This window comes from Giraffa tippelskirchi, chromosome 9, assembly GCF_054371585.1.
Source record: "Giraffa tippelskirchi isolate mGirTip1 chromosome 9, T2T-mGirTip1v1.2.pri, whole genome shotgun sequence".
In the NCBI taxonomy this organism is placed as follows: domain Eukaryota; kingdom Metazoa; phylum Chordata; class Mammalia; order Artiodactyla; family Giraffidae; genus Giraffa; species Giraffa tippelskirchi.
In genome coordinates, this window is record NC_137283.1 from 41,703,009 (window position 1) to 41,727,639 (window position 24,631).

The window sequence follows — 24,631 nt, forward strand, 5'->3', positions numbered from 1 at the left end:
AAAAAAAAGAGGAAAGAAGATTGGAATTCAAGTATAGATTTAAAATTAAATGAACCAATTTCAAGAATACAGAAAAAGATGTTTTTTTTTTAAAAAAGGAACAGTCTATGTATCAAAACATTACTGGCATGAATTTAAGACTATCTTCTGTGCACTTATATTGACAGAAAATCTGGCAGAAATATTGGAAAGCTAGCTGACTGGGGAAATGGTTGGTACAAGTAAAAAACAAATAAAAACCTTCCAATATATCTTAAATTGAACAACTACTCTGAGAACAAAGAAATAAAAAATGAGCTAGTTTAAACTCAAGACTTTCCTGTAATGGGAACATTAACTAACAAGAGCAGGGAACCACACCAAGTGTTTTCTATTCTTTGTCATAATTAAACTGCTTTGGCTTAGAGAAACAACAGCTTAAAAGATGAAAATTTAAAACCGTTTCAAGTACAAGACGCAATCAGAATAAGCCTGAAATTGTTCAGAGAGGCTGATATCATAGAGTGATGAAAAGTAAACAATCACATGAGCATCAGAGATTCAAAGCATTACTCCAAATAAGGAAATTTCTGAGTCAAAGCAAAGCCCTAAGAGAAAGGAGAATGGAATGAGAAAATCATACACAGACTGTGACTGCAATGTCAAAATGGGATAGGAGGCAAGGAGGGAAAAAACTTTTTAAATTAGGAAATAAACAAGTAGAAATAATAGAAATAAACTATGAAATATTAAGAGAATAAGACTTTAGCCTAATAATAGTAAAAACTATTGGGACTTCCCTTTCAGTATAGTGGTAAGACCATGCTTCCAATGTAGGGGGCGGAGGTTTGATCTCTGGCTGGGGAACTAAGACCTCACATGCCAAGAGGCATGGCCAAAAATAAAATAAATTAAAAAAAAGAAAGAAAAAGGAAAAACTACTAAGTCATATAGAAAGCATTCTTTAAGACTACAAGGACATGAGGCTTATTTCATGGGACTTCTAACTCCATCATCAAAATGAAGATGTCTTTGTGGGGAAGGGGCAGTTTGTCTCCATAAAGCAGATCTTAGCAAAGTTTCTCTGGCATCCAGCTGCTGTGACAAACAGTAGCAAGAGAAATCAGAGAGGCGGGCAGCAGTCCAGAGAAGACTGTTTTTTACTTCATGCCCATCAGCTGATGGCAGGTCTCTACATCCTTAGCTTACCTTTCACCTTTCATCCTTTTACTAAGCACGCAAGTTAATCCAGCAGCAGAATTCACAGAATGTGTATCACACAGAGAGAGAACACAACTTTTAAACCAGAAAGCATGTTTGGCAAGCACACAGAAGTCTCAATGTATTCATACAAGTTTATATGGTAAACCCTGAGTGACTAAAATTTGCAGGGAACATGGAATGTGGAGTTCTGCTTAAACCAAACTTCATGCCTGAATCTCTGAAGAAGAGACTTTGCTAGAACTTTATAGCAAGTTTTACTAATGTTACTTATCCTAGATTTTGTATGATGTATTTTTATACTGAAATTTTACTTCACAGTTCTGGAATTATGCAAAAGGTTATATTTAAATCTGTCCAAAATCTGATCTCTGTGCTGAAGATTAAAAGCTTTTCTCCTACAAGAGAATTAAAAGGAGCACAGTCCGTTTTACCATAAAAGGAAAACAAATTGAAGTGTGTTTTGACTGACTTAATTTCCTCAAAATCACCTTGTAAACTGAGAGAGACAATAATCAAATTGTTCTCTTATGGAGTCATACACATAAACTGAAAAAAACTCGTCAATATGTTTAAAATAAGCATGATAACCCCTACAAAAGTAAACTATTTGCTTTCTAATTTTTAAAACATCAAGTGAATCTACAGGATACAAGCACAGTAAATAATGAAAGCCAGGTTCTTAATATTCACTTTTTAAAAGACTGGAAACAAGAATATAAAGTATTACTGCTCACAGAATAAATGCTTCTTGTTCAAGACTATAAATCAGTTCAAGATGCCTATTCAAGAAAACAATGGCAAAAAAGGTTATGTGTACTTGTAAAAAAATCATCCAAAATTGTTTCACAAGTTCACTTGAGTAAGATTTTTGCTGTATTTGCTTTGCTTGCCATAAAACTTATTAGGGCACAACGATTTCTACAATGGCATCTTGTCATCAAACAATAAAAATGTCATAACATAATGGAAATGAGAACAAATCAAACCAGAGGTGACTCTTACCACGCCAGCTCCAGCTATCCAAATTTAAGGAGCCAAACAGATTTGGAAAATCTGAGGTACAATGGGCACCCTCATTAATTAAATTCTTGCTACTTGCCACAGAAACTCAGAAACCAAATGGATTCAGATAACAAGCTAACTAGCCGAACTCACAACCCAAACTTCTTATACTTAAGAACCAAATGGATTCAAATGTCTAGGAATGCTTGTATTCTATTTTTTCTGTTCTTTGGTTCATTCTTTGTCCACAAAAACAGGGTTTTATATTCTCATTTTCCCCTCTATGTACCTACCACATTTAGCATTTTCCCATGCCATTACATACTCCTTATAAACATAATCTTATTGGCTGATATCCCCACGGAAGGGATAGCTGTAATCCAAAATTTATATAACTTCTATTCAATCTCTGAATGTTTATCCCCATAACTATGACTCAATAAAAAATATCCAAACATCTTTTTCTTTATTTAAAACAAACACTGCTCTGTGTTAAAACTAAAGCTACACATTTTACACATTTTATACTAATACTTTAAATTATTTTTGCCAACTGTAGCTTAGTAAACATTATTTTGATAATTCTCTGCTCTTACTTCTTTAGGTTCAAATATGAATCCCAAAAGTTGAAAAAAGAAATAATTTATTTTAAAATGGTCACATGTAACAAAATTAAGTATAAAATCCTCCTAAAGATTTATATTTTAGATCATATATTCTACTTTTAGTTGGTTTCAGTGGGTACCAATTACTTTACCCAAATCCCTGTGTCAACTGCCTATAAAAGTGAGATTTAGTAATCAGAAGGTAACAAAAAGATGCACTAATCTTCATGAAAAAACTGTTAAAGAACAAAGAAATATGCCATATTTATTAAAAATCTGGCTTAAAGTAGTATTAAGCTTACATTCAATATTATAATCTCTAAAATGGACACACACAGTTCTTCTAAAACAATTCAATGAAATTTCAGGTTTCCTTAAAGCAACTCTAAGGATTGTAATATTTGATCTGTTGAATTTGTGCCTGCTATAATTACCAGGTGTGACTCTTACAATCCATGAATGCTCTTCAGATTGGCGATATGGGAGCAGAGGGTGGGAGAGTAACCACACATGCGTGCACACCCATCAACTGAATTCAGAAATATTTGGAAAACCACTTCTTTTAAAGAGAGAAAGCAAACAGGAAGAAAAAAAAGAGTCTGACAAAGTGTGTGTCTGATAGGGAAAAGTATAAATTTCATCAATAAATTTTTACTACACATAGTGACCTTTAATTGTTACTAAGAAACTAAGAGAATAAGACAACTTTGTGATTTGTTACAGATTTAAGCAGTCACATGATTTTCAAGTAAGAGGGATTTCACAATTCTTTTGTTCAGAATTCAGCAGAGGTCTAGATCACCTCAAAAGCCAACCAGTCTATCTTTAAAATATTATTCTAATTAGGCTTGTACAACTTCTCCAGGGTAGGCAGTAGGTGTCACACTAAAGGACAATCTATTACTACTTCTTTTCTAGAAAGCTCTTCCTACCCCAATGCCCAAACGAAATCACTATTTTTGTGATATCATTTAATCGTTTAAGAAATTTGTCTAAGAACTCAAAATTCAAAACTGTGATAGAACTAGAACTTTAGTAAAACAGGTGAACGTTATTATTGTCTCTTAAGCAGCCAGACATTTAGTTCCTTGACATTGTATTTTATTCGCTACTCAATAATGATTTTTAATTAAAAAGCTTGAAACTTCATCTTTTTTTTTTTGTGAGGAACATGAAATGCTCACCTCCATCTGTGAAAGCAAATGTAAGAGAAACACTTCTCACAAGAGAGAAACAGAAACAGTATGTCAAGAACCACTGCTGTCTGAAGATGACCTTTGTGCACTTCTACCATAACAAACACATGGAGATCTTCATTTTTCCTCTCATTTTTCAATTTAGACCCTGACTTAATTAAAATCAATGTGAAAAATACTCTGTACTCACTTTGGCATTCTATGAACTGATGAATAAAAGTGCAGTCCCCGCCACTCTTTGAAAGCAAGTGCTCTAATAAAGAAAGAAACACCTTTAAGGATATAGTCTTTGTTGCTGTTTTTGAAAACCAACAGCAAAGGTAGGAAAACCAAAACGTTTGTACTAACACGGATAATTGAATAAGGTTAATCAAAGTTTACTATATTTTAATACTAATAGCAGACATATTTTGGACTTAAATGAGTGAAAACTGTAGTTATGTAATCTTAATTTGTACCCCAAATGGTTAGCTTTTAAAGGTGCAGTTTCTATCCAAATAGCTCAAGAACACCATTGTCATATATTGCTTTAAAAAAGCTTCTCCCACTTTTAAAATGCATCTTTTTTCCATGAGAGCTTAATAAATACCATTAATTAAAAATTTTTTTATTTCTTATTGAATTGATTTTCAAATGACTGTTTCCTAACAGTCCCTATTCAAAGCTATTCATCTTAGTTAAGAGGCTAAAAAGTAAATATTTTAAGAATACCATAAAATAATGCCTTAAAATTGTAAAGAAACTGATACAATATTTTAATTTTTACACTTTGTTTCACAAGTAGTCTTTCCTCTTGAGTCACTTAATCTATACTTCATATACTATCAAATCACTGCATTGTTTATCTCTGCCTAAATGATTAAAAACAATGCTTGTGCATTTTAAAATAAGGATCTTGCTAAATGATTTTGCTCAGATTAAATACATTTTTCTCCCAAATACGTAAAGAGAATCAAAACCAAACAGAGTCTAATAAAAGTTTCAGCCCTTTTCCTACAGTAAACTTTTAATTACTGTGATTCAAAAAGCCAACTTCTAAATCTGAATAACATCCTTCAAGTACATATTTATATCTTTCAAAACTACCAAACAGACATTGGAAGTTCAAGTGTTAAAAATACATTCCAACATGACGACTACCTTGAAGGTGTAAAAGCACAAAAACCTGTCAAAGACAATGAGTCAGACTGACAGTAAAAGCTTCTTTTCTCTTCTCCACCTGGCCTCACTTCATCATCTCAACTTTGCTTTAAAGGCATCTCCTACTCTGATCACTCGACAACCTCTCCTGATATCCATACTGACAGCTTTCTTATTTATCATAATTCATCATCAAATCTCTCATTATCCTTTATCTAGCTACATGGTATACAAATATATATTTTTCTATTTGTTGTTGTTCAGTCACCAAGTCAGGCCAGCTCTTTTACATATATATTATATATATTTATTTATTTATATATATACACATACACACAATTATATATAGTTGTATATAATTGTATAGCTGCATACAGTTATCTTATTAATATAGAGAGATACAATACAGCCTCAAGAAGAAAAAAAAAGCCTAACTGCAACAGAAATTCAAAATTTAAAAAAAATCTAAAGTTAAATAAAAAAAAGTACTTCCTATGTAAGCTATGACAACATTTTCAAAATTCAAACTATACAATATCACTGTTATATATGAAAACTCAGTAAAACTAAATTTTAGCCTAACTAAAGGACTATGTAAAACATATTTGAAACCAAGTTTCAAACTAGCATCACAAGACTTCAGATGAAATTTATCAATGCAGGACAATCCACCATCACACATCAAGCCAAAAATCAAACTTTTTACCTACTCTGATCTTACTTAATGATTCTACATTAAAATATCTACTATACCAGTTTAGATAAAATGCAAGATTAACATAAAATAAAAATATACATGTGACTTTTACAAAGGTTATTTCCTAAGACACATGAGAGAAGTCTTTCGGGTAGTGCATGCAAGCGATTTGGATCACAGCACTTTTAGTGCTTCATTACGTCAATTCAAGCCCTAGGGAATTCACTTTGCCAAGACTATAAAAGACGTCACTGATCATCTAAACCAGGAGTCACGAATCAGATACTGAAGTGCGGGGGCAGGAGGAATGGTGATGGTGTCCTGTGATACTAAAGAGGGTTGTAGGAATGCAAAGAAAAAGTAGCACAAAAACATAATAAGAATCACAAGACAAAATGTGTTTTATTTATACATGGGTTACCTTCGTATTTCAATTTTTTAGACCTGTGTTGTCCAATACAGTAGCCATTAGCCACATGTGACTACTGAGCCCTTAAAAAAATTTGCTAGTTTGAATTGAGATGTGTTGTCAGCGTACATTAAATATCTATAGGTCTCAAAAACTTACTAAGGAATAAAGAATGTGAAATACTCATCTGTAATCGTTTAATATTGACTACATATTGAAATAATATTCTACATACATTGGGCTAAAGTAAACATATTATTAAATATATTATTAAAAATTTAGCTATTTCTTATTGTATTTTTAATGTGACTACCAGAAAATTTTAAATTATTTATGTGGCACTCAGGACAGTTCTATTAGACAGCACTTTTCTAAATATCATCTAAGATGTATTCAAAATATGCTTATTAGGTAACATCTTAAAAATTATAACACAAAGTTGTGCACATAGCAGCTACTTTAGAATCAAGTAATCTTAAAAATGAGTTTACTGGAGAAGTATTATTAATCTTAACTTCTCCAGACATTTTTGAAATATTCTCTTACAACTAAACTTGGTTCTCCCTTTACTGCTTAAAAAGTAATTTTAGTTACAATTATTCCTAATAGCATATTATAACTACAGACTTTGACAATATTTGAATACTTGATAATTAGTGTCTTACTATATCATAAATGATTCAGAATAGACTCATCTTATTCATAATCTACTCTGTAACTAAATATGAAGCTTCTATGCTTATCCAGATATTTACTACTCAGTTTCTTTAAAGATATTCTATTACTCACTCACTCACTCACTCACTACTCAATTTAGCACTAACACCTGCAAGGGAAAAATAATCATAGCTAGGAGTACCCTAAAGTATCCAAAATATTAATATCTTATTCAGTTTTAAATCAAGAAGTTTTCTATAGCTTTTCTCACTTAAATTAACTAGAATTGGCAAAAAATTGTAAGCAGTAATTTGACAACTCTAAATAGCATAAAGTTGGTTCAGTGTACATAAAAAGACTGTTAACTAAAGGAACAGAATGCTCCCAGCTTGAATTAACACTACTTTTATCAACAAATACATGCTCAAGTCAAGAGGTGATGGATTTGAATTAGAAGTGTACATGCCAGAAAGAGAAAAAAGAGCAAAATAAAAACAACTGAAAATATAAATTCATTTAAGAATGAGAAGCTTTTAGAAGATGAAGTCTTTTTACATATGTTTACTAAATATACTTTAATAATAATGGTGCAATGAATATAAACTACACCTTTAAAAAGTCTCAAGTTGAAACTCAAACTGAAATTTTAAAGTGTCAGTGTTATTTCACAAAGCATATATAAAATAGTCAAATAACAATGATTAATGAAACTTCTTAATTTAGAGTTTCAAGATTTATTATACATGGAACATTAGCTCTTGATCTTGCACCTCACATATACATGGTTACCTGAGCCTATTATTCCACTTCCTGATTAAAAACAAACCAACCAAACCAAAACAAACCAAAAAAGCACCCCCTAACTTTATCAGAGTTTAGATGCCACCCAAGAATTATAAAGATATCCCTGATACAGGGAAAAACTTTTTAGTATTAAGTTTCGGGTACTGACCTTGGCATCTTCTATATATAAAAACTGAGTTGAGAGGCACATATATTTGTAAACACAGAAAACAATTTTATTCATTTTGTACTCTAAGCATCTAATGCAGGATCTGGCATATAGCTGGTGCTCAGTTAATGTTGGATGAATGGAGAGGGGAGGACAAATCTTCGTGATTGAAGGAATACAGAGACCATTGAGTAGAAAACCCATGTTGCAGTAGGAAAACCAACAGTGGCTATACATTTGTGGCAAGAGATAACCCAAGCTATCCAGAAAGAAGGATCAGATATCAAGAAAAAAAAAAATAATTTTTCAGATGGCATACATGACTGACTCCCTTTTCTCTGATTGATGAAACAGATAAAGAGAGCAGTTTCGATGACACATCCACAGACTCACTGGACTTTTTTTTTCTATTTTGTTTCTTTTTTGGACTTTCAAGTGAACTCCTGGCCAAGAAGGGGGCAGGGCACAAATATTAAAAAACAGTGGCCAATTATCCCCAGAAAGCAGTACTTGATGGAAGAAAATGGTGGTATTGTCTTTGAAAATATAGTAGAGGGCAGGGGAAGCTATACTATGTTATATAAACCAACACTGAAGCTGAGCATTATTAAAATCTTACTATTTCAATACCTGAAATTTCCATATAACAAGGGACATCTAACCATAGCTCACAGAATTAAGAATTACAAAATAAAAGGAAGCTTGATTTTTAAAAGATGGGATTTAACAGTCTATGAACAGCATGCTTTCACTCCAGACATTTAACACCTAAAATCCCTGACCTCTCTGTCCTGCTTAAGTAGTAAAAGGATATCATGAAAGAAAAATATTTAAGTTTTTTACACTACCTTTTTCTGTGCTCCCATTTATTTTAGGTAAGAAGTCATCAACTTGTATCCCTAGGATTAAGACAGTGTATCATTGCCTGATCAAAGAAAGTATTACTTTAAAACTGGTCTCAAGTGTAACCATGGCATTTTGTATTCCTACTGACATTAAGACTGATTGAACAGTTTAAATTTATTTTTACAAGAAGGGTTCAACTTGCCATTTTCTATCATCTTAGAGAAAAAGCTACAACTGCTTAGTAACCTTTCGATGAACCTCAAAAGAAAAGGGATTCTGCTGTTCATGTGTTTTTCTTATTTAAATATCTCTAAGCAGATCATCTCAGATGTATAAGACTACACAATGGTGCCCACTGGTGGCAATCAAGCATATTTTTAAAGGAAATTTTCTGAAAGAGGGTAGATACTTTACACCTAATATGTAAAACATCCTTCTTAAAGAAAGCAAGTACCCAATGTGAGATAGTAAACAAAAATTTAATGATAAAAATTCAGCTTTAAGTAAGAAATTTGGTGACACCTACCTAAGCTGCTGCATTCTTTAAGAGTTTTCTCTTGAAGATGTTCTAACCGTACTGTAAATAAAAGTCCAAGAAAAAGATATTTCACAGATAAAAAGAAAGAAAAAAATAAATCAAATCAATTTCTGGATTAGCTAACTTACCTTGTAAAGCTGTTAGTCTTTCATTGGTAAAGTCATTATCAGCTTGCAAAGCTTCTATTTTTGCCTGAAGCTCCTGTTCTTTTTCTTCCATTTCATCTATCTTATGTTGCAATTCTTTTTTCTCTGCTTGTCCCTTCTGTTGGATTTCTTCTTGTTTTCCCTCTGCTATCTGTTGAAAACGAAAAAGAATACCCAGCTATTTAATAAAATCTGACCTTGTTTTAAGATGTCTGAAGCAGGACTCCTTTTATTCACGTAAATGATGTCAAAATGATGGGATGATATCAAATGATGTACTGTGTCATCCCTCTGTATCAACTCGGAGAGAAAAACTTGTAGCAAGCAAGCAAACACAATACATACATAGATTATAAGGGTCAATGAAAACCACGTTTTTCAAGAGGGAAATATGGTTTTCCTTGAAATTACTATTGTTTCAATTAGTTTGTAAGTCCTACAGTGTAGCTTATTCTGAAATTTTAAACAAAATTACTTTTAGCTAAAGGAATGATGATTACAAGCACTTTTTAAAAGACCTCTTTTTAACAAGCTATATAGGTTAACCATTCACACAAATGGGAGGTATGCTCTGGTCTTCTGTTAACAAATGGGTATCTTCTGGCCACTCAATCCATGGTGTGAATTACATAAAGATGGGTCTTCACAAACTCAGTTCTAACATTTTACAAGACCAACATGGCATTACGTGTGGTCTGGTCTATCTTTATCCTAAATATCCTATAGCTACAGGTAGCTGCAGCCCACGCAGAGCCTGTGGCCTCCTGGAAGGAATCATGCAAAGGTTCTCTCTGGGCTTGCTCCAGCACTAACATAGCTGGGCCCTGAATTTGGGACACCTTAAAGAAAAGCAGGTTCTAGTTTTACAAAAGTCTGAGTATCTTGGGTTTTGCTGATTCTTATCTATTTACTGTTATATATTTTAAAATGCCTATTATGAACTACTGATTATTTACTTTCATCCAAAGGAAATATGTCAGCTTTTACAAACTTTTAATTATCACTGGTAATGGGATTTGGGTTAAATGGCAACTGATTTATGCTATAAATTCAAACCATTACCAAATTTTCCATCAACAACTATTCAGCAATATCTAAATTCTTAAGCTATTCAGCATGTTAGGAATGATTAGTTTATATATTTCCAGTCTGAGAAATACATACCTTTAATTTATCAGATAAATCTTTAATCTCATTAACTGCTCCATTATATTTATTGGCTAATTCTCTTAATTCTTCCTGAGTCCGTTCATTCATTTCTTTCAGATGGGTACATTCATCTTCAGTATTACTAAGACTTCGCTGTAATTCAAGTTAACAGATAACTGATTTAGAATAAATGCACATTCTAAATTCAATTTATACAAACGATAATTCTATGGACTGTTCTAAATCAGAATCTACTTTTGACTTTATATAAGGTCGAGTTAAATAACAGAAGAATTTCAATCTACTTCAGGTTCATGCTAAAACAGAAAATACAAAGAACTTAGAAAAATGAAACGTGGAAGGAGGAGAGGCTAATCCTTCATATAATCACACTTTTTAAAGGTCACAGGGTATGAGTTTTGGCCTTGAAAATATTTTAAGCCTATCACTTCTTAAAAGCACATTTAATAATGTGCACACAATCAACAAAATTAGAGGACAATTAGCATTTTTCTTTCTTTGCACGTCATATTAATGATCTGACAGTGAATCAGTCACTTTGGGATGGGGTTATTATAGAGACTGGGCTTCCCTGGTGGTTCAGACGGTCAAGGTCAAGTATCTGCCCATGATGTGGGAGACCCAGGTTTGATCCTGGGGTTGGGAAGATCCCCTGGAGAAAGAAACAGTAACCCCCTCCAGGCACAATTTTCCTCTCTGGAGGATGGGGAAGGTAAGAACAGTGGTGGAGCTCTCTGCCTTAAGACCAACTATCCTCAATCGGAAGAAAAAGAAAATTATGTGAAAGAAGATCAATTCCCTGGCACATATCATGGTCCATTGTGTGGAGGCTGAAATCTATCCAAAGTGGAAATAGTAAAATTCCCTGGTTAGGCTTTTATTTCCTTAATCACTGACTAGGGACTATAAGCACCAGAACTTGCGTGGCTACGCTGAGAATTCCTAAAATGAAAACAGCATACTGCTCCTTCCCACCAGATAAGACAGGAAAAACTTCCTAGCTATATACTAATACTCAAGTTTGAAATGTCTTGAAATGCTAGCACTTTTAGACTAAAACTGTAAAGCCATAGTCTTGGTTAGTTAGTATCTGTTAAGTTGAAATACCTCAACTTCCGAAAGTTTTCTAACCACATCAATTTTCTCCTGAAGAACCCGCCTCAGGGACTCTTTGGCTGTAGTCTCATAGTTGTGTTTATCCTCCTGTAATGCTATAAGTTCCTTCCGTAAGCTATCTTCTGTTTGATTCTAGGATTAAAAAATATTTATAATTATAGTTATTTTTTTAAAGTATTTACCATTTGAAAAAAATAACACATTGGTGATGTTCTCTGAGTTCTATATTAAGGTACCTCCAAACAGAAATTATGTCAACTCTGTATTAATTGAAGCTGTATATAAAAGTTGCATTAGTAAATTATGCTCTCACAAGCATATTAACTCATACTTTCAACAGATAAAAGTCAAAATAAACTGAAAAATTCTCCCAAGTATACAAAATGAATGAACTATTCTATTAACACTTGCCATATTCTTTGAAAGCCACAATATTTACACTTACGGGCAAAAATAATCTCTTAACCTCTAAAGGGTGTCAAGCATTTTAACACAATAACTAAACCAAAGGAATAAGAGTACCATGAGGAAAAAGCTGATTCCAAGTCTAAGGGAAGAAATGTCCAAGATGAGTCTGGACTACCTTGTCTGATATGACAGCAGGAAGCTATTATCCGAGTCTGCTAGGGTGCTACCAGAAGAACTCAGGTGTCAACCTGAAGAAGGTCTCCCAAAGATGGGAGAACTGGGAATTAATAAGAAAAACAGAACAGGTTTAACCCATGATAAATATTTAAATCTCACTTGGAGGAAAAAAATACTTCAATGGTCTTTCTTTGGTAGATGAAAAGGAGCCAAAACATTATTTTGAAATCCAGTAAATAAAGGGAGAAAATCACTCATCCTTCCCTTCGTAAAGAAAATATTCTTTAGGAAAATAAAATGGTTTATGAGGGGAAGTTTCTCTTTATAGAAGTAATGCATCTACTAAATGAAGTAAAGATAGAATTACAATATTACCATTTTTACAAAATAAAAGAATGAATATAGGAAAGGATAATCAAGGATCACCAATATCTCACTACCACTCTTATATTCTGGCCTGGAGAATTCCATGGACTGTATAGTCCATGGGGTTGCAAAGAGCCAGGCACAACCGAGTGATTTTCACTTTCACTTCACTAATATCTGAAAAAGAAAGACAACTACACAGTACGGTGGTTCCTAATGAAGGTACACAATACTGATGAAGTGTCACTGAAAAAAAAAGGTGAGCCTAAAGCAGAGTTGATCTAAACTTCTAGATCAAACTACAAATTTATGGTGTAGAGGAGGAGCAAGAAGGTTTAAGTATCATTCCAGATTGAGGGAAACTGTACAGGATGAAAGACCCAGTTTCTCCAACAAATATCAACTATGATGGAAAAAAGAGAATTGTATATGGGTATTCATTATATACCAGAGAAGGCAGTGGCAACCCACTCCAGTACTCTTGCCTGGAAAATCCCATGGACGGAGGAGCCTAGTAGGCTGCAGTCCATGGGGTCTCGAAGAGTTGGACACGACTGAGCGACTTCACTTTCACTTTTCACTTTCATGCAATGGAGAAGGAAATAGCAACCCACTCCAGTGTTCTTGCCTGGAGAATCCCAGGGACGGCGGTGCCTGGTGGGCTGCCGTCTATGGGGTCACACAGAGTCGGACACGACTGAAGCGACTTAGCAGCAGCAGTGGCAGCAGCAGCATTCACTATATATAATTTTTTCTACTTACATGTATGTGTGAAATTTCATGTAATGGTAAAAGGCTTTAAAAATGGTGAAAATGTATAGATGTTTTTGAATGTATTCAAAATAACAGTCAAAGAAATGAAGCTACATAAAAATCAATGCATTTTTCTTTAGGTACTTGAGATGGATACTTACTTTGGAGCATGCTTGCAATTGGTTTCCCATAACCTCTAACCGTGATAAGAGTCTATCCTCATCTATTAAAGCCTGTTAAAGAAAAATGAAATATAAAAAAAATCCCAGAATAGTTAAAAAATAACATATATCAAAAAGGTTGCTACTACAAAAAAAAGAGCTAAAAATCACAAAGTTGACCAACATTCACTGTAAAATGCTAAATTTTCAATATTTGTTCATTAAGAAATAACTCTGCCTTTGTCTGCTACATAATTTTAATTTCAGTTTAATAACCATCTAAAGGATATTGAGCTGTGCTTAAATGCTTTATGAGTATAAAGGCAACCGGAATACCTGCCAACTGGTATCTGAAGCCTCTTGGGTAATGGCTAGCAGCCTCTGAAGCGTGGCTAACTTCTGTTCCAACATCTGTTCCCGATGTAAGGCCTCCTAATATTATAAATCACAAAAGAAATTCTAATAACCTCAGCACGATTCCTTTGACAAATAATCAATTATTAGCACATTCTGAAAACATCCTTGTTTCACATCCTACAGTATATCTTGCTTTCAAACCTGATAAATCTACTTTGTATAATATATTTAGCCCACATCATTTTAACCAAGATGGTGCAGTGGTAAAGAATCCACCTGCCAATGCAGAAGCTGCAAGAGACACGGGTTCAATCCCTGGGTCAGGAAGATCCTCTGGAGAAGGAAATGGCAACCCACTCCAGTATCCTTGCCTGGAAAATCCCATGGTTAAAGGAGCCTGGCAGGCTAGAGTCCATGGAGGTGCAAAGAATAGGACACAACTGAGTGCGCACATGTGCATACACAATACACACATACACACATCATTTTAGCCTATTTGTTGAGCTGTACTGTAAGTAGTGCTGTTAGGGGTGCTCGAGCTGCAACTTCCTCTGTAACAGGAAAGAGGTCATCTGTTTTGTTTCTTTATTTGTAATTCACAAGAATGAGTTTAAAAGAACAAAACCTAGAATAAAAAAATCAGACAAATGATATAAGTCTGCATTCTATATATATACATTAAAAAAAATGTGTGTGTATATGTACGTGTGTGTGTGTGTGTATAGAGAGAGAGAGAGAAAGAAAGAGAAGGGAGAGAATACCCTTAGCTCAGAACAAATTCATTCGAAAGTAAATCGGTCAGCAGCAAAAATACTTCATAATGGCTCAGCCACATGAGCATGACATCTAAAAAGGAAGCATCTTTTCATTTTTTCTTTAAAAAATTTTTATACGTTATATATATTTTAAAAGACAGACTATTTTATGCTCACAGTCTACTCCACTTTCAGGTGTTCTAAATCTCTCTGTGACCATATAACACTTAGCCACAGCTGAACATGTCAAACATAAGTAACAGGCCAAATGTTAATTCAATGTAATTGGGAGTCAATGAGTTAAATAACTATTTGGCAGCTCTAAAGGAATAGTGTTCCAGAGAAAGACATTGGCAAGCAAAGCTTTATCTCTAGGTCACTTGTTAACGTTTGATAGCTGTTAAGAAGGTCTCCTTTACTGAAAGTCAAGGTGAAAATGCTCACACAGCATTCAGTTGTGGTTCTGACAAAACTTTAAATTTCACTTTCTTTTATTCCTGTCATTATCCAAAGAAGAGCACTTACTACCCTAATACCTCCGAGCTACTTCAACTGAGAAGTGTATACTTGAAACACAGTACTTGAGGTTTAAAGCATGCATTTATTGCTCTCCATATCCTTGATAAATAATGATTAGGGAAAATCTGGTCTAATTAAGAGTTAGAGGAACTGCTTTTTAATATAACTGTAAAAGTATAGATTAAGGAATCTAATAAAAGTCATACCACCTCAGAACCCACATTAAGATACAGCTTACACTTAAAAGTGACTAGGTGCCAAGTTTATTTTAAGCTTCTAAAACATTCCTAATATCCAGGAAATTGCACTAATGCTACAAAAAGTTTTACTTAAAAACAAAAACCCACCAAACAACCACTACTCCCACTAGATGGTGTAATTTAACCTTTTTTACTCAATTCCATTCAGAGTTTCATAACTCCATGAACCACATCCTAACAGATATCTAACACTTCCAAGAATGGTTGATTAGTTCTGAGATATAAAATGTATCAATTTCAGTTTTTATTCAAAAGGTTTGCAACTTACATTAGAACTTCAGCAATTCCAAGAGATGTATACAGAAAAAACAAGCCAGTATAATTTTCTCTCAAAGAATTAGAAAAAGAACAGTGAAAGATTATGCCACTAGGAATATTCAAAGAACTGACAAGAAGGTAGAAATGAGAATGAGAGCTATATTGAGAGCATTAGATTCACAGTTGACAATGACTAGTAACTATAGTACATAGCCCTGGGAAATCCTTTTACCCATAGAAGGCCCATATTTCTCCTATGAAAAATGAAGGTTAGAACAGATTAATCTCAAAGTTTCTCCTACCTCGAGACTTAGAGAATGGATTTGTGGACACTGAGGGAAGGAGAGGGTGGGATGAATTGAGAGAGCAGCACTGAAATGTACACATTATGTGAAAACAGAGCTAGTGGGAAGCTGCTAGGGCCCAGTCTGAGGCTCTGTGACAACCTAGAGGACGGGGATTAAGTAGGTAGGTAGGTGGCTGGGGTCGGGAGGGAAGCTCAAAAGAGAAGGGTGTATGTATACGTATGGCTGATTCAAGTTGTTGTACAGCAGAAACTAACACAATACTGTAAAGCAATTATCCTACAAATAAAAATAAAATAACAAAAGAGGTGAGACAGTGAAAAAAAAAAGTCTTCTATCTCTAAAAATGAGCGAGAGCTAGGTCAATTAATGTGACTTCCTACTGAATGGTAAACAACGACCAACATTTATAGCATATGTTCTACATCCCAGACATTGTTCTAAGTGCTTTACGTGTTTTTTTTTTTTTCTTTCGGCCACACCACTTGGCTTAGAGGATCTTAGTTTCCTGACTAGGGATCAAACTTGGGCCCTTAGCAGTGAAAGCACTGAGTTCTAACCACTGGACTCCCAGGGACTTCCCTGTTTTAATTCATTTATTCTTTACAATTTTATGATGTAAGTGCTACTATACATGTATCATAGATGAGGAAAGTGAGGCACACAAGAGTGAAACAACTTTCCCAACAGGTCCAAAGTTAAAGCCACGGATCAAATACAGGGAATTCTGGATAGAGTCTATGTTCTCTAACCTGAATGTGTGTGAAACCGCTTTTCAATTCACCACTACATTATGCCCAGGGGAAGGCAAGATCTGATTAATACACTGATAATTTTCACATATGTGTACATTTTTAACTGCAGCAGGACTGCTCTTAGTGATTGATCTATAAAAGAATAGTGGGACCCAGGGTCACTGGTTTGGTCTTATCATTTTAAACAAAAGGCAACTAAAGACGTACATATGTAAAATGAATCACCCAAGGTCACAGAACTAATTTAGTCTGCATCAAGATACAAACCTCAATCTCTAAACTCCTGATCTGGAGTTTTCCTTAATATTGCTCCCTCACTAGATATTAAAAACCACAATCCAGTCGAAATCTACCAAAATCAGAAAGAAAAAAAAGAAGAAAGAATAACCACTCATATTTTTTCTCGAGATTTCTATTGCTCTTTAACTACGGTATTAACTTCTTCAGAAGCCCATTCTACAATAAGTGTCCTGTCAAGAAATCTTTCTACAGCCTGAGCAGCACAGAACAGTATTTAAGGGCAGAGACTCTGAGGTCTGACTTGTCTTTGTTCAAATCCCAGCTCATTCACACACTAGGTATGTGATATTGTGCAAATTATTTAAACTTCCTGTCCCTCAGTAATTCCATCTATAAAATGGGTATAAAATATGTATTTTATAGGATTTTTGTAAAGATTAAGTGAATTAATACAGGTAAAGTGCTTGACTAGAGTCTGGCATATAGTAAACACTATATATTTGCTATTAATAGTTAATATTTTGTGTGCTGAGTCACTCAGTCATGTCCGACTCTTTGCAGCCCCATGGACTGCAGCTCGCCAGGCTACTCTGTCCATGGGGAGTCTCCAGACAAGAATACTAGAGTGGGTTGCCATGCCCTCCTCCAGGGGATCTTTTCAACCCAGGGATCAAACCCAGGTCTCCCGCATTGCAGGCAGAATCTTTACCATCTGAGCCACCAAGGAAACCCAGTTAATATTTTAATGGTTCATATTACTTGCTATTATAATTATTAATAGCAACCAAAATCTCTCCAGGTTTAATTTTATTTAAAACTCACCTTTGGATAAAGAAATACTGTGGAACTTCTTCATATCTGAAGGAAAAAAACTTCTCTTGTATAGAACCTTATCTTCTCCAGACTTAACAATCTTGACTTTTTAAATCTTATTTTTTTATAAGAACTATTTTTAATTCCTTTTTTTTTTTACTTTGAAAAGATATTTCCTTTGTATCTGTATGTAGCCAATATTTCTTTAGCCCATATTTGTGAACTAGCAAAATCAAATCTAAGCTCTGCTTTTAAAGACAAAGAAATCTCAAGATTTACTTTACCTGAAGATACTGAGAAAGCTGGAATAGTTCCTGAGAGTACATACTTGGAGTGTTAGCAGCAACCTAGAAACAAAAGGACATACCATCAACAGTCACACAAAATATTTGCAGAAGATACTAAAGCCAAACCAAGACCTTGAAATGCCTATTTACTGAAACATGCAAAATAAGTAATTATTTTTCAAATTAATCATTTCCTTTAGTTTTCAAAATATTTCTGCTCCGTGTCTAGAACCTATAGATGGTATTGTATTATGCTGATCAGTTTCAGATTTACAACCAGGATGGTATGACAAGTGCTATCCATGAAAACATTCTTTGATAAACCAAATCACAAACTTACAGCACAAAGACAATATAGCCTTTTCTTTACCCAGAAATAATACCTACTAAATCAACAGATCTACATTTTTTCCTTTAAAATACACTGTTAAATAGTTCTTCAATATGTTAACAAGTCACAATTCATTTAGAAGTAGCCATCTTCAAAATGATATTTGTATGTGGGAGGTGTGGGGAGGAAGCAGGACACGAAATACAATACTTTGCCCAATGGCCAGAGGCAATGAAAAATGGTTTATGTTTTTTTTTTTTTTCCTTTTAATGATAGGTAGGTTTTAAGAAGAAAAAGATGGGAAATAACAGTGTTCAAACATTATAAGTCACAGCAGAAACGCTTAGAATGCAAGAGTATGGGAAGAAATAACCTCTATAAAGAGTTTCTCCTGGGTGTGCAATACAGAACCATAGCATTATTAAAAAAAAGAAAAAGGCACTAACAGGTTGCTGTAACATTTTCAATACTATCCAAGCCTTGTATATTAACTTACTAGTGATGTTAACAACTTCATTCCTTATTAAGCTCAGAAAGTCTGTTTTTTAAATTAATATTCTAACTAGAAGACAAGAGATGACATTATTATTTTTTTAAAGTTAGTCCTAAATAAGCAGGGCCATTATTTACTTCTAAAATGATTCTTGGTATTGCTGAGTTGTTGATTAACCACGCTTACTTCTAAAAAAGGAATCTAACAGATAACTTTAGTTTCAGGTAGGGTTTCATTCTTTATCCAAATGGAAAGAAAAAAAAAAAAAGGAAAATATTTCTCCCAATAGCTCCACTTTAACACCAAAAGATACAAATGACTTATTTTTTTTGGTATTTAGTAAGAATACCTATAGTTTAATACACCGTTATTTCTAAACAAAAGAAAAAAATTTTTTCTAATAATTAATGCAAAGCTTCTGTCCAAATCAAGTAAAATTGATCTTCAAGGACAATAAAAGAGCAATTTATGTAAGCCTGTACTTCTGTTTTATTTCCACGTGTAAGTATATTTTGAGTAAATTATCTAAACACAAGCTTTCAAATATTAACAAATATTTCTAGGCAGAAACGTATTTCAGAATAAAAAGTAGTGACTAACATTTCTTCCCTACGGCTAACTCTAGTTTAGAGTCAGCCACTAATTGAGATAACAAAGGCTTTTTCCCTAAGAAACATCCACTGTACATTCTCTAGTTACTAAAGATCAGACTAGAATAACTATACAGCCAAATGCACTCTTACATTTTGTTACAAAAGAGAATTAAGTTTCTAAGTAAAGCATATTTAAAACAAACAAAAACATTTTCAAAAGCAATATAGCTGAATCAGTTTGGAAAAAAATAATCATTAGCAACTTACTTTGTCAACAGGACTTGGTAATGGAGCATGGATGACACTGAAAAGTAAAATTTAGAATTTTTATCTAACTTCCTGACAACAGAGGAAAGAGTATGATAGCACGAGCATATTTTAAACCCCAAAGTTGTTACGCTTTCTTTCATTTTATTAAAAGACTGAATTATTTGTAATCCTTCATAAACATATAGAATTGTTGGAAAATAAGGTAATAAATACACAAACCTACCTTTTACACATTAATATATTTCTAAACACAAGTTCAAAATCCAAAATATATTAAATGCCCTTGCTAGATCTACTATTAATGAGAGCTATGGTGAATTCCTTGGTTATAAGAACTAAACAGAAAAGAAGCACTCCTTAAACTATCCATTTAAAATTTTGTAACATGTAAATTAATTTTTTTTAAATTAAGTAGTCCTACACAGAAAGTCTTAAAAAGCAAAGCTCTACTGTAAAGAAGGTTAGAATTTGGAAATATGTTCTAGTGGAGTACAACTTTAGCTAATTAAAACATAAGTACTATTCTTCTCTACCCAGCTACCTCATTACACTTAAAAGTTTATATGTAGTTATGAGGCTAGACTCAGTATATCACTTTGAAATTAAACATTAACACATTATCACTTGGTACTAATCGCCCTTTTTGGCCTTGTAAAATATAAAAGAAGCAGTGTAGTGGAGAAGTTAAGCATGGGGCTCAGAAGCTATACTGACTGGGTTCAAATTTTGGCTCCACTTAACCAGGTGTATAATCTTGAGCAAGTTATCTAACCACTACAGGTCTCAGCTTCCTCATCCATAAAATGGGGATAATCATAAAACTAATCACATAGGATCACTGTTGAGTATTTTAATGTGCTAATATAAATAAAAAGCTTAAAACAGTACCTTGTTTTAACAGTATCTTATAATAAGACATAGAGTACTTGATCACTACTACTTCTCCCATGAGAACAGAGTAACTATGGAAGCCAGGGTTCCTGCTTAAAATGCCCTGTAAGATACTGTAATGTGAGTGTGGGGGGGGGGGGGGATGGGAGCAGATGGAGCACAAATCAAGGCTGCCACTCATGCCCCCTACCAGGTGTTCCTCACTCCATATCCAAGAGGCCAATTGGGTCATAGTCAGCTTGATGGTTGATTAGGTAAAGTTTTTTAGAAATTCAGCTGGTTCATCGTGTAAGTTGCTGATAAACTGATCTTGCAGGACTTAAAACTAGGAATGGCAATTCTGATTTCACTGTAGTAACTACAAACCCCTAAGAACAATTTCAATTCAATTAGTCACAAGGACACTAAGACGCTGAATAAAATGGAATATTAAGCACTAGCACCCACCTCCCTTCTGAGCCCCCATAGCATGCTGTACAGACTCCCACCAAGACCATATTAATCCCCTGCTCTGCTCCTCTGATTTTACATCTGTGTTCTCAGGCACTCTGAACAGTTCACCTCTGCACCTCTAGAAACCATACAAGGCCCTGACAAATGTGGTGCCTACTGAAGGTTTTAAAAAAAGGAGATACAATTTTAGTTTTTCTTCTCTGCACCATAAACATGGAACAGATGTTTTAAATGTTAGTTTCTTTTTCTTGATTTTATACAAGTAACACACATTGACTATAGAAAACATGTAAAGTAAAGCACGAGGAAATAAATAAAAATTACCCAATGCCAAAGCAAAAACAACAACCAGTTGTGGATGTGACTGGTGATAGGAGCAAGGTCCGATGCTATAAAGAGCAATTTGCATAGGAACCTGGAATGTTAGGTCCATGAATCAAGGCAAATTGGAAGTGGTCAAACAGGAGATGGCAAGAGTGAACATCGACATTTTAGGAATCAGCAAACTAAAATGCACTGGAATGGGTGAATTTAACTCAGATGACCATTATATTTACTACTGCGGGCAGGAATCCCTTAGAAGAAATGGAGTAGCAATCATAGTCAACAAAAGACTCTGAAATGCAGTATTTGGATGCAATCTCAAAAACGACAGAATCCCCCATTCAATATCACGATAATCCAAGTCTATGCCCTGACCAGTAACGCTGAAGAAGCTGAAGTTGAACAGTTCTATGAAGACCTGAAAGACCTTTTAGAACTAACACCCAAAAAAGATGTCCTTTTCTTTATAGGGGACTGGAATACAAAAGCAGGAAGTCAAGAAACACCTGGAGAAACAGGCAAATTTGGCCTTGGAGTACAGAATGAAGCAGGGCAAAGGCTAATAGAGTTTTGCCAAGAGAAGACGCTGGTCATAGCAAACACCCTCTTCCAACAACACAAGAGAAGACTCTACACGTGGACATCACCAGATGGCAAACATCGAAATCAGATTGATTATATTCTTTGCAGCCAAAGACGGAGAAGCTCTCTACAGTCAGCAAAAACAAGACCAGGAGCGGACTGTGGCTCAGATCATGAACCCTTTATTGCCAAATTCAGACTTAAATTGAAGAAAATGGGGAAAACCACTAAACCATTCAGGTATGACCTAAATCAAATCCCTTATGATTATACAGTGGAAGTGAGAAATAGATTTAAGGGACTAGATCTGATAGACAGAGTGCCTGATGAACTATGGACAGAGGTTCATGACATTGTACAGGAGACAGGGAGTAAGACCATCCCCAAGAAAAAGAAATGCAAAAAAGCAAAATGGCTGTCTGAGGAGGCCTTACAAACAGCTGAGAAAGAAGAGAAGTCAAAGGCAAAGGAGAAAAGGAAAGCTATACCCATTTGAATGCAGAGTTCCAAAGAATAGCAAGGAGAGATAAGAAAGCCTTCCTCAGCGATCAATGCAAAGAATAGAGGAAAACAACAGAATGGGAAAGATTAGAGATCTCTTCAAGAAAATTAGAGATACCAAGGGAACATTTCATGCAAAGATGGGCTCAATAAAGGACAGAAATGGTATGGACCTAACAGAAGCAGAAGATATTAAGAAGAGGTGGCAAGAATACACAGAAGAACTGTACAAAAAAGATCCTCATGAACCAGTTAATCCCGATGGTGTGATCACTCACCTAGAGCCAGACATCCTGGAATGGGAAGTCAAGTGGGCCTTAGGAAACATCGTTACGGACAAAGCTAGTGGAGGTGGTAGAATTCCAGTTGAGCTATCTCAAATCCTCAAAGATGATGCTGTGAAAGTGCTGCACTCAATACGTCAGCAAATTTGGAAAACTCAGTAGCGGCCCCAGGACTGGGGAAGGTCAGTTTTCATTCCAATCCCAAAGAAAGCAATGCCAAAGAATGCTCAAACTACCGCATAATTGCACTCATCTCACACACTAGGAAAGTAATGCTAAAAATTCTCCAAGCCAGCCTTCAGCAATACATGAACTGTGAACTTCCAGATGTTCAAGCTGGTTTTAGCAAAGGCAGAGGAGCCAGAGATCAAATTGCCAACATCCGCTGGATCATCAAAAAAGCAAGAGAGTTCCAGAAAAACATCCACTTCTGCTTTATTGCCTATGCCAAAGCCTTTGACTGTGTGGATCACAATAAACTGTGGAAAATTCTTCAAGAGATGGGAATACCAGACCACCTGACCTGCCTCTCGAGAAACCTGTATGAAGGTCAGGAAGCAACAGTTAGAACTGGACATGGAACAACAGACTGGTTCCAAATAGGAAAAGGAGTACATCAAGGCTGTTTATTGTCATCCTGATTATTTAACTTATATGCAGAGTACATCATGAGAAATGGTGGGCTGGATGAAGCACAAGCTGGAATCAAGATTGCCAGGAGAAATACCAATAACCTCAGATATGCAGATGACACCACCCTGATGGCAGAAAGTGAAGAACTAAAGAGCCTCTTGATGAAAATGAAAGAGGAGAGTGAAAAAGTTGGCTTAAAGCTCAACATTCAGAAAACTAAGATCATGGCATCTGGTCCCATCACTTCATGGCAAATAGATGGGGAAACAGTGGAAACAGTGGCTGACTTTATTTTTTTGGGCTCCAAAATCACTGCAGATGGTGATTGCAGCCATGAAATTAAAAGACGTTTATTCCTTGGAAGGAAAGTTACCTAGACAGCATATTAAAAAGCAGAGACATTACTTTGCCAACAAAGGTCCATCTAGTCAAGGCTATGGTTTTTCCAGTAGTCATGTATGGATGTGAGAGTTAGACTGTAAAGAAAGCTGAGTGCTGAAGAATTGATGCTTTTGAACTGTGGTGTTGGAGAAGACTCTTGAGAGTCCCTTGGACTGCAAGGAGATCCACCCAGTCCATCCTAAAGGAGATCAGTCCTGGGTGTTCATTGGAAGGACTGATGTTGAAGCTGAAACTGCAATACTTTGGCCACCTGATGCAAAAAGCTGACTCATTTGAAAAGACCCTGATGCTGGGAAAGATTGGGGGCAGGAGAAGAAGTGGACGACAGAGGATGAGATGGTTGGATGGCATCACCGACTCAATGGACATGTGTTTGAGTAAACTCTGGGAGTTGGTGATGGACAGGGAGGTCTGGTGTGCTGCAGTTCATGGGGTCGCAAGGAGTCAGACACGACTAAGCGACTGAACTGATCTGAACCCAATGCCAGCACCCAGATATAGCTGGGTACGTATCCTTTTCTCTGTAGACATGCACATACAAGGAAATGAACTTAATAAAGTCTAAATAGATGCAAATGGTATTAATGGAGGTTTTTGGTTTTTTTTTTAATACAGTTTTCTTAGTGACACAAGAAAAATATTTTGTGTTCTCATGAAAATCTTGTTAATAAACAGAAGTCTAAAAATCTAGCAAAACATTCTATAAGATATATATTTGTACTTGACAAAAACTATTGTGGACATAGGTGTATTTCCTTTGAATTATGGAAAAAGTTGATATGC

At 34.9% G+C, this 24,631-nt stretch overlaps 1 protein-coding gene across 46 annotated transcripts in view; it reads right to left on the reverse strand.

Annotated features, from left to right (window-relative positions):
• SLMAP (sarcolemma associated protein) overlaps positions 1–24,631 on the reverse strand; it is a 149,540-nt gene that overhangs the window by 37,240 nt on the left and 87,669 nt on the right. For 9 of the 46 annotated variants that reach the window (XM_081524781.1, XM_081524784.1, XM_081524763.1 and 6 more), the window contains 10 exons: positions 19,776–19,812; positions 18,089–18,151; positions 13,879–13,974; positions 13,543–13,614; positions 11,669–11,809; positions 10,556–10,693; positions 9,374–9,542; positions 9,234–9,284; positions 8,710–8,760; positions 4,197–4,259 (listed from right to left, as the gene is read on the reverse strand). In XM_081524781.1, coding sequence (XP_081380907.1) covers positions 4,197–4,259; positions 8,710–8,760; positions 9,234–9,284; positions 9,374–9,542; positions 10,556–10,693; positions 11,669–11,809; positions 13,543–13,614; positions 13,879–13,974; positions 18,089–18,151; positions 19,776–19,812 — 881 coding nt within the window. Of the gene's footprint in view, positions 1–4,196; positions 4,260–8,706; positions 8,761–9,233; positions 9,285–9,373; positions 9,543–10,555; positions 10,694–11,668; positions 11,810–13,542; positions 13,615–13,878; positions 13,975–18,088; positions 18,152–19,775; positions 19,813–24,631 lie in introns of all 46 variants that reach the window. The other 37 variants (XM_081524791.1, XM_081524795.1, XM_081524769.1 and 34 more) reach the window with 7 other exon arrangements.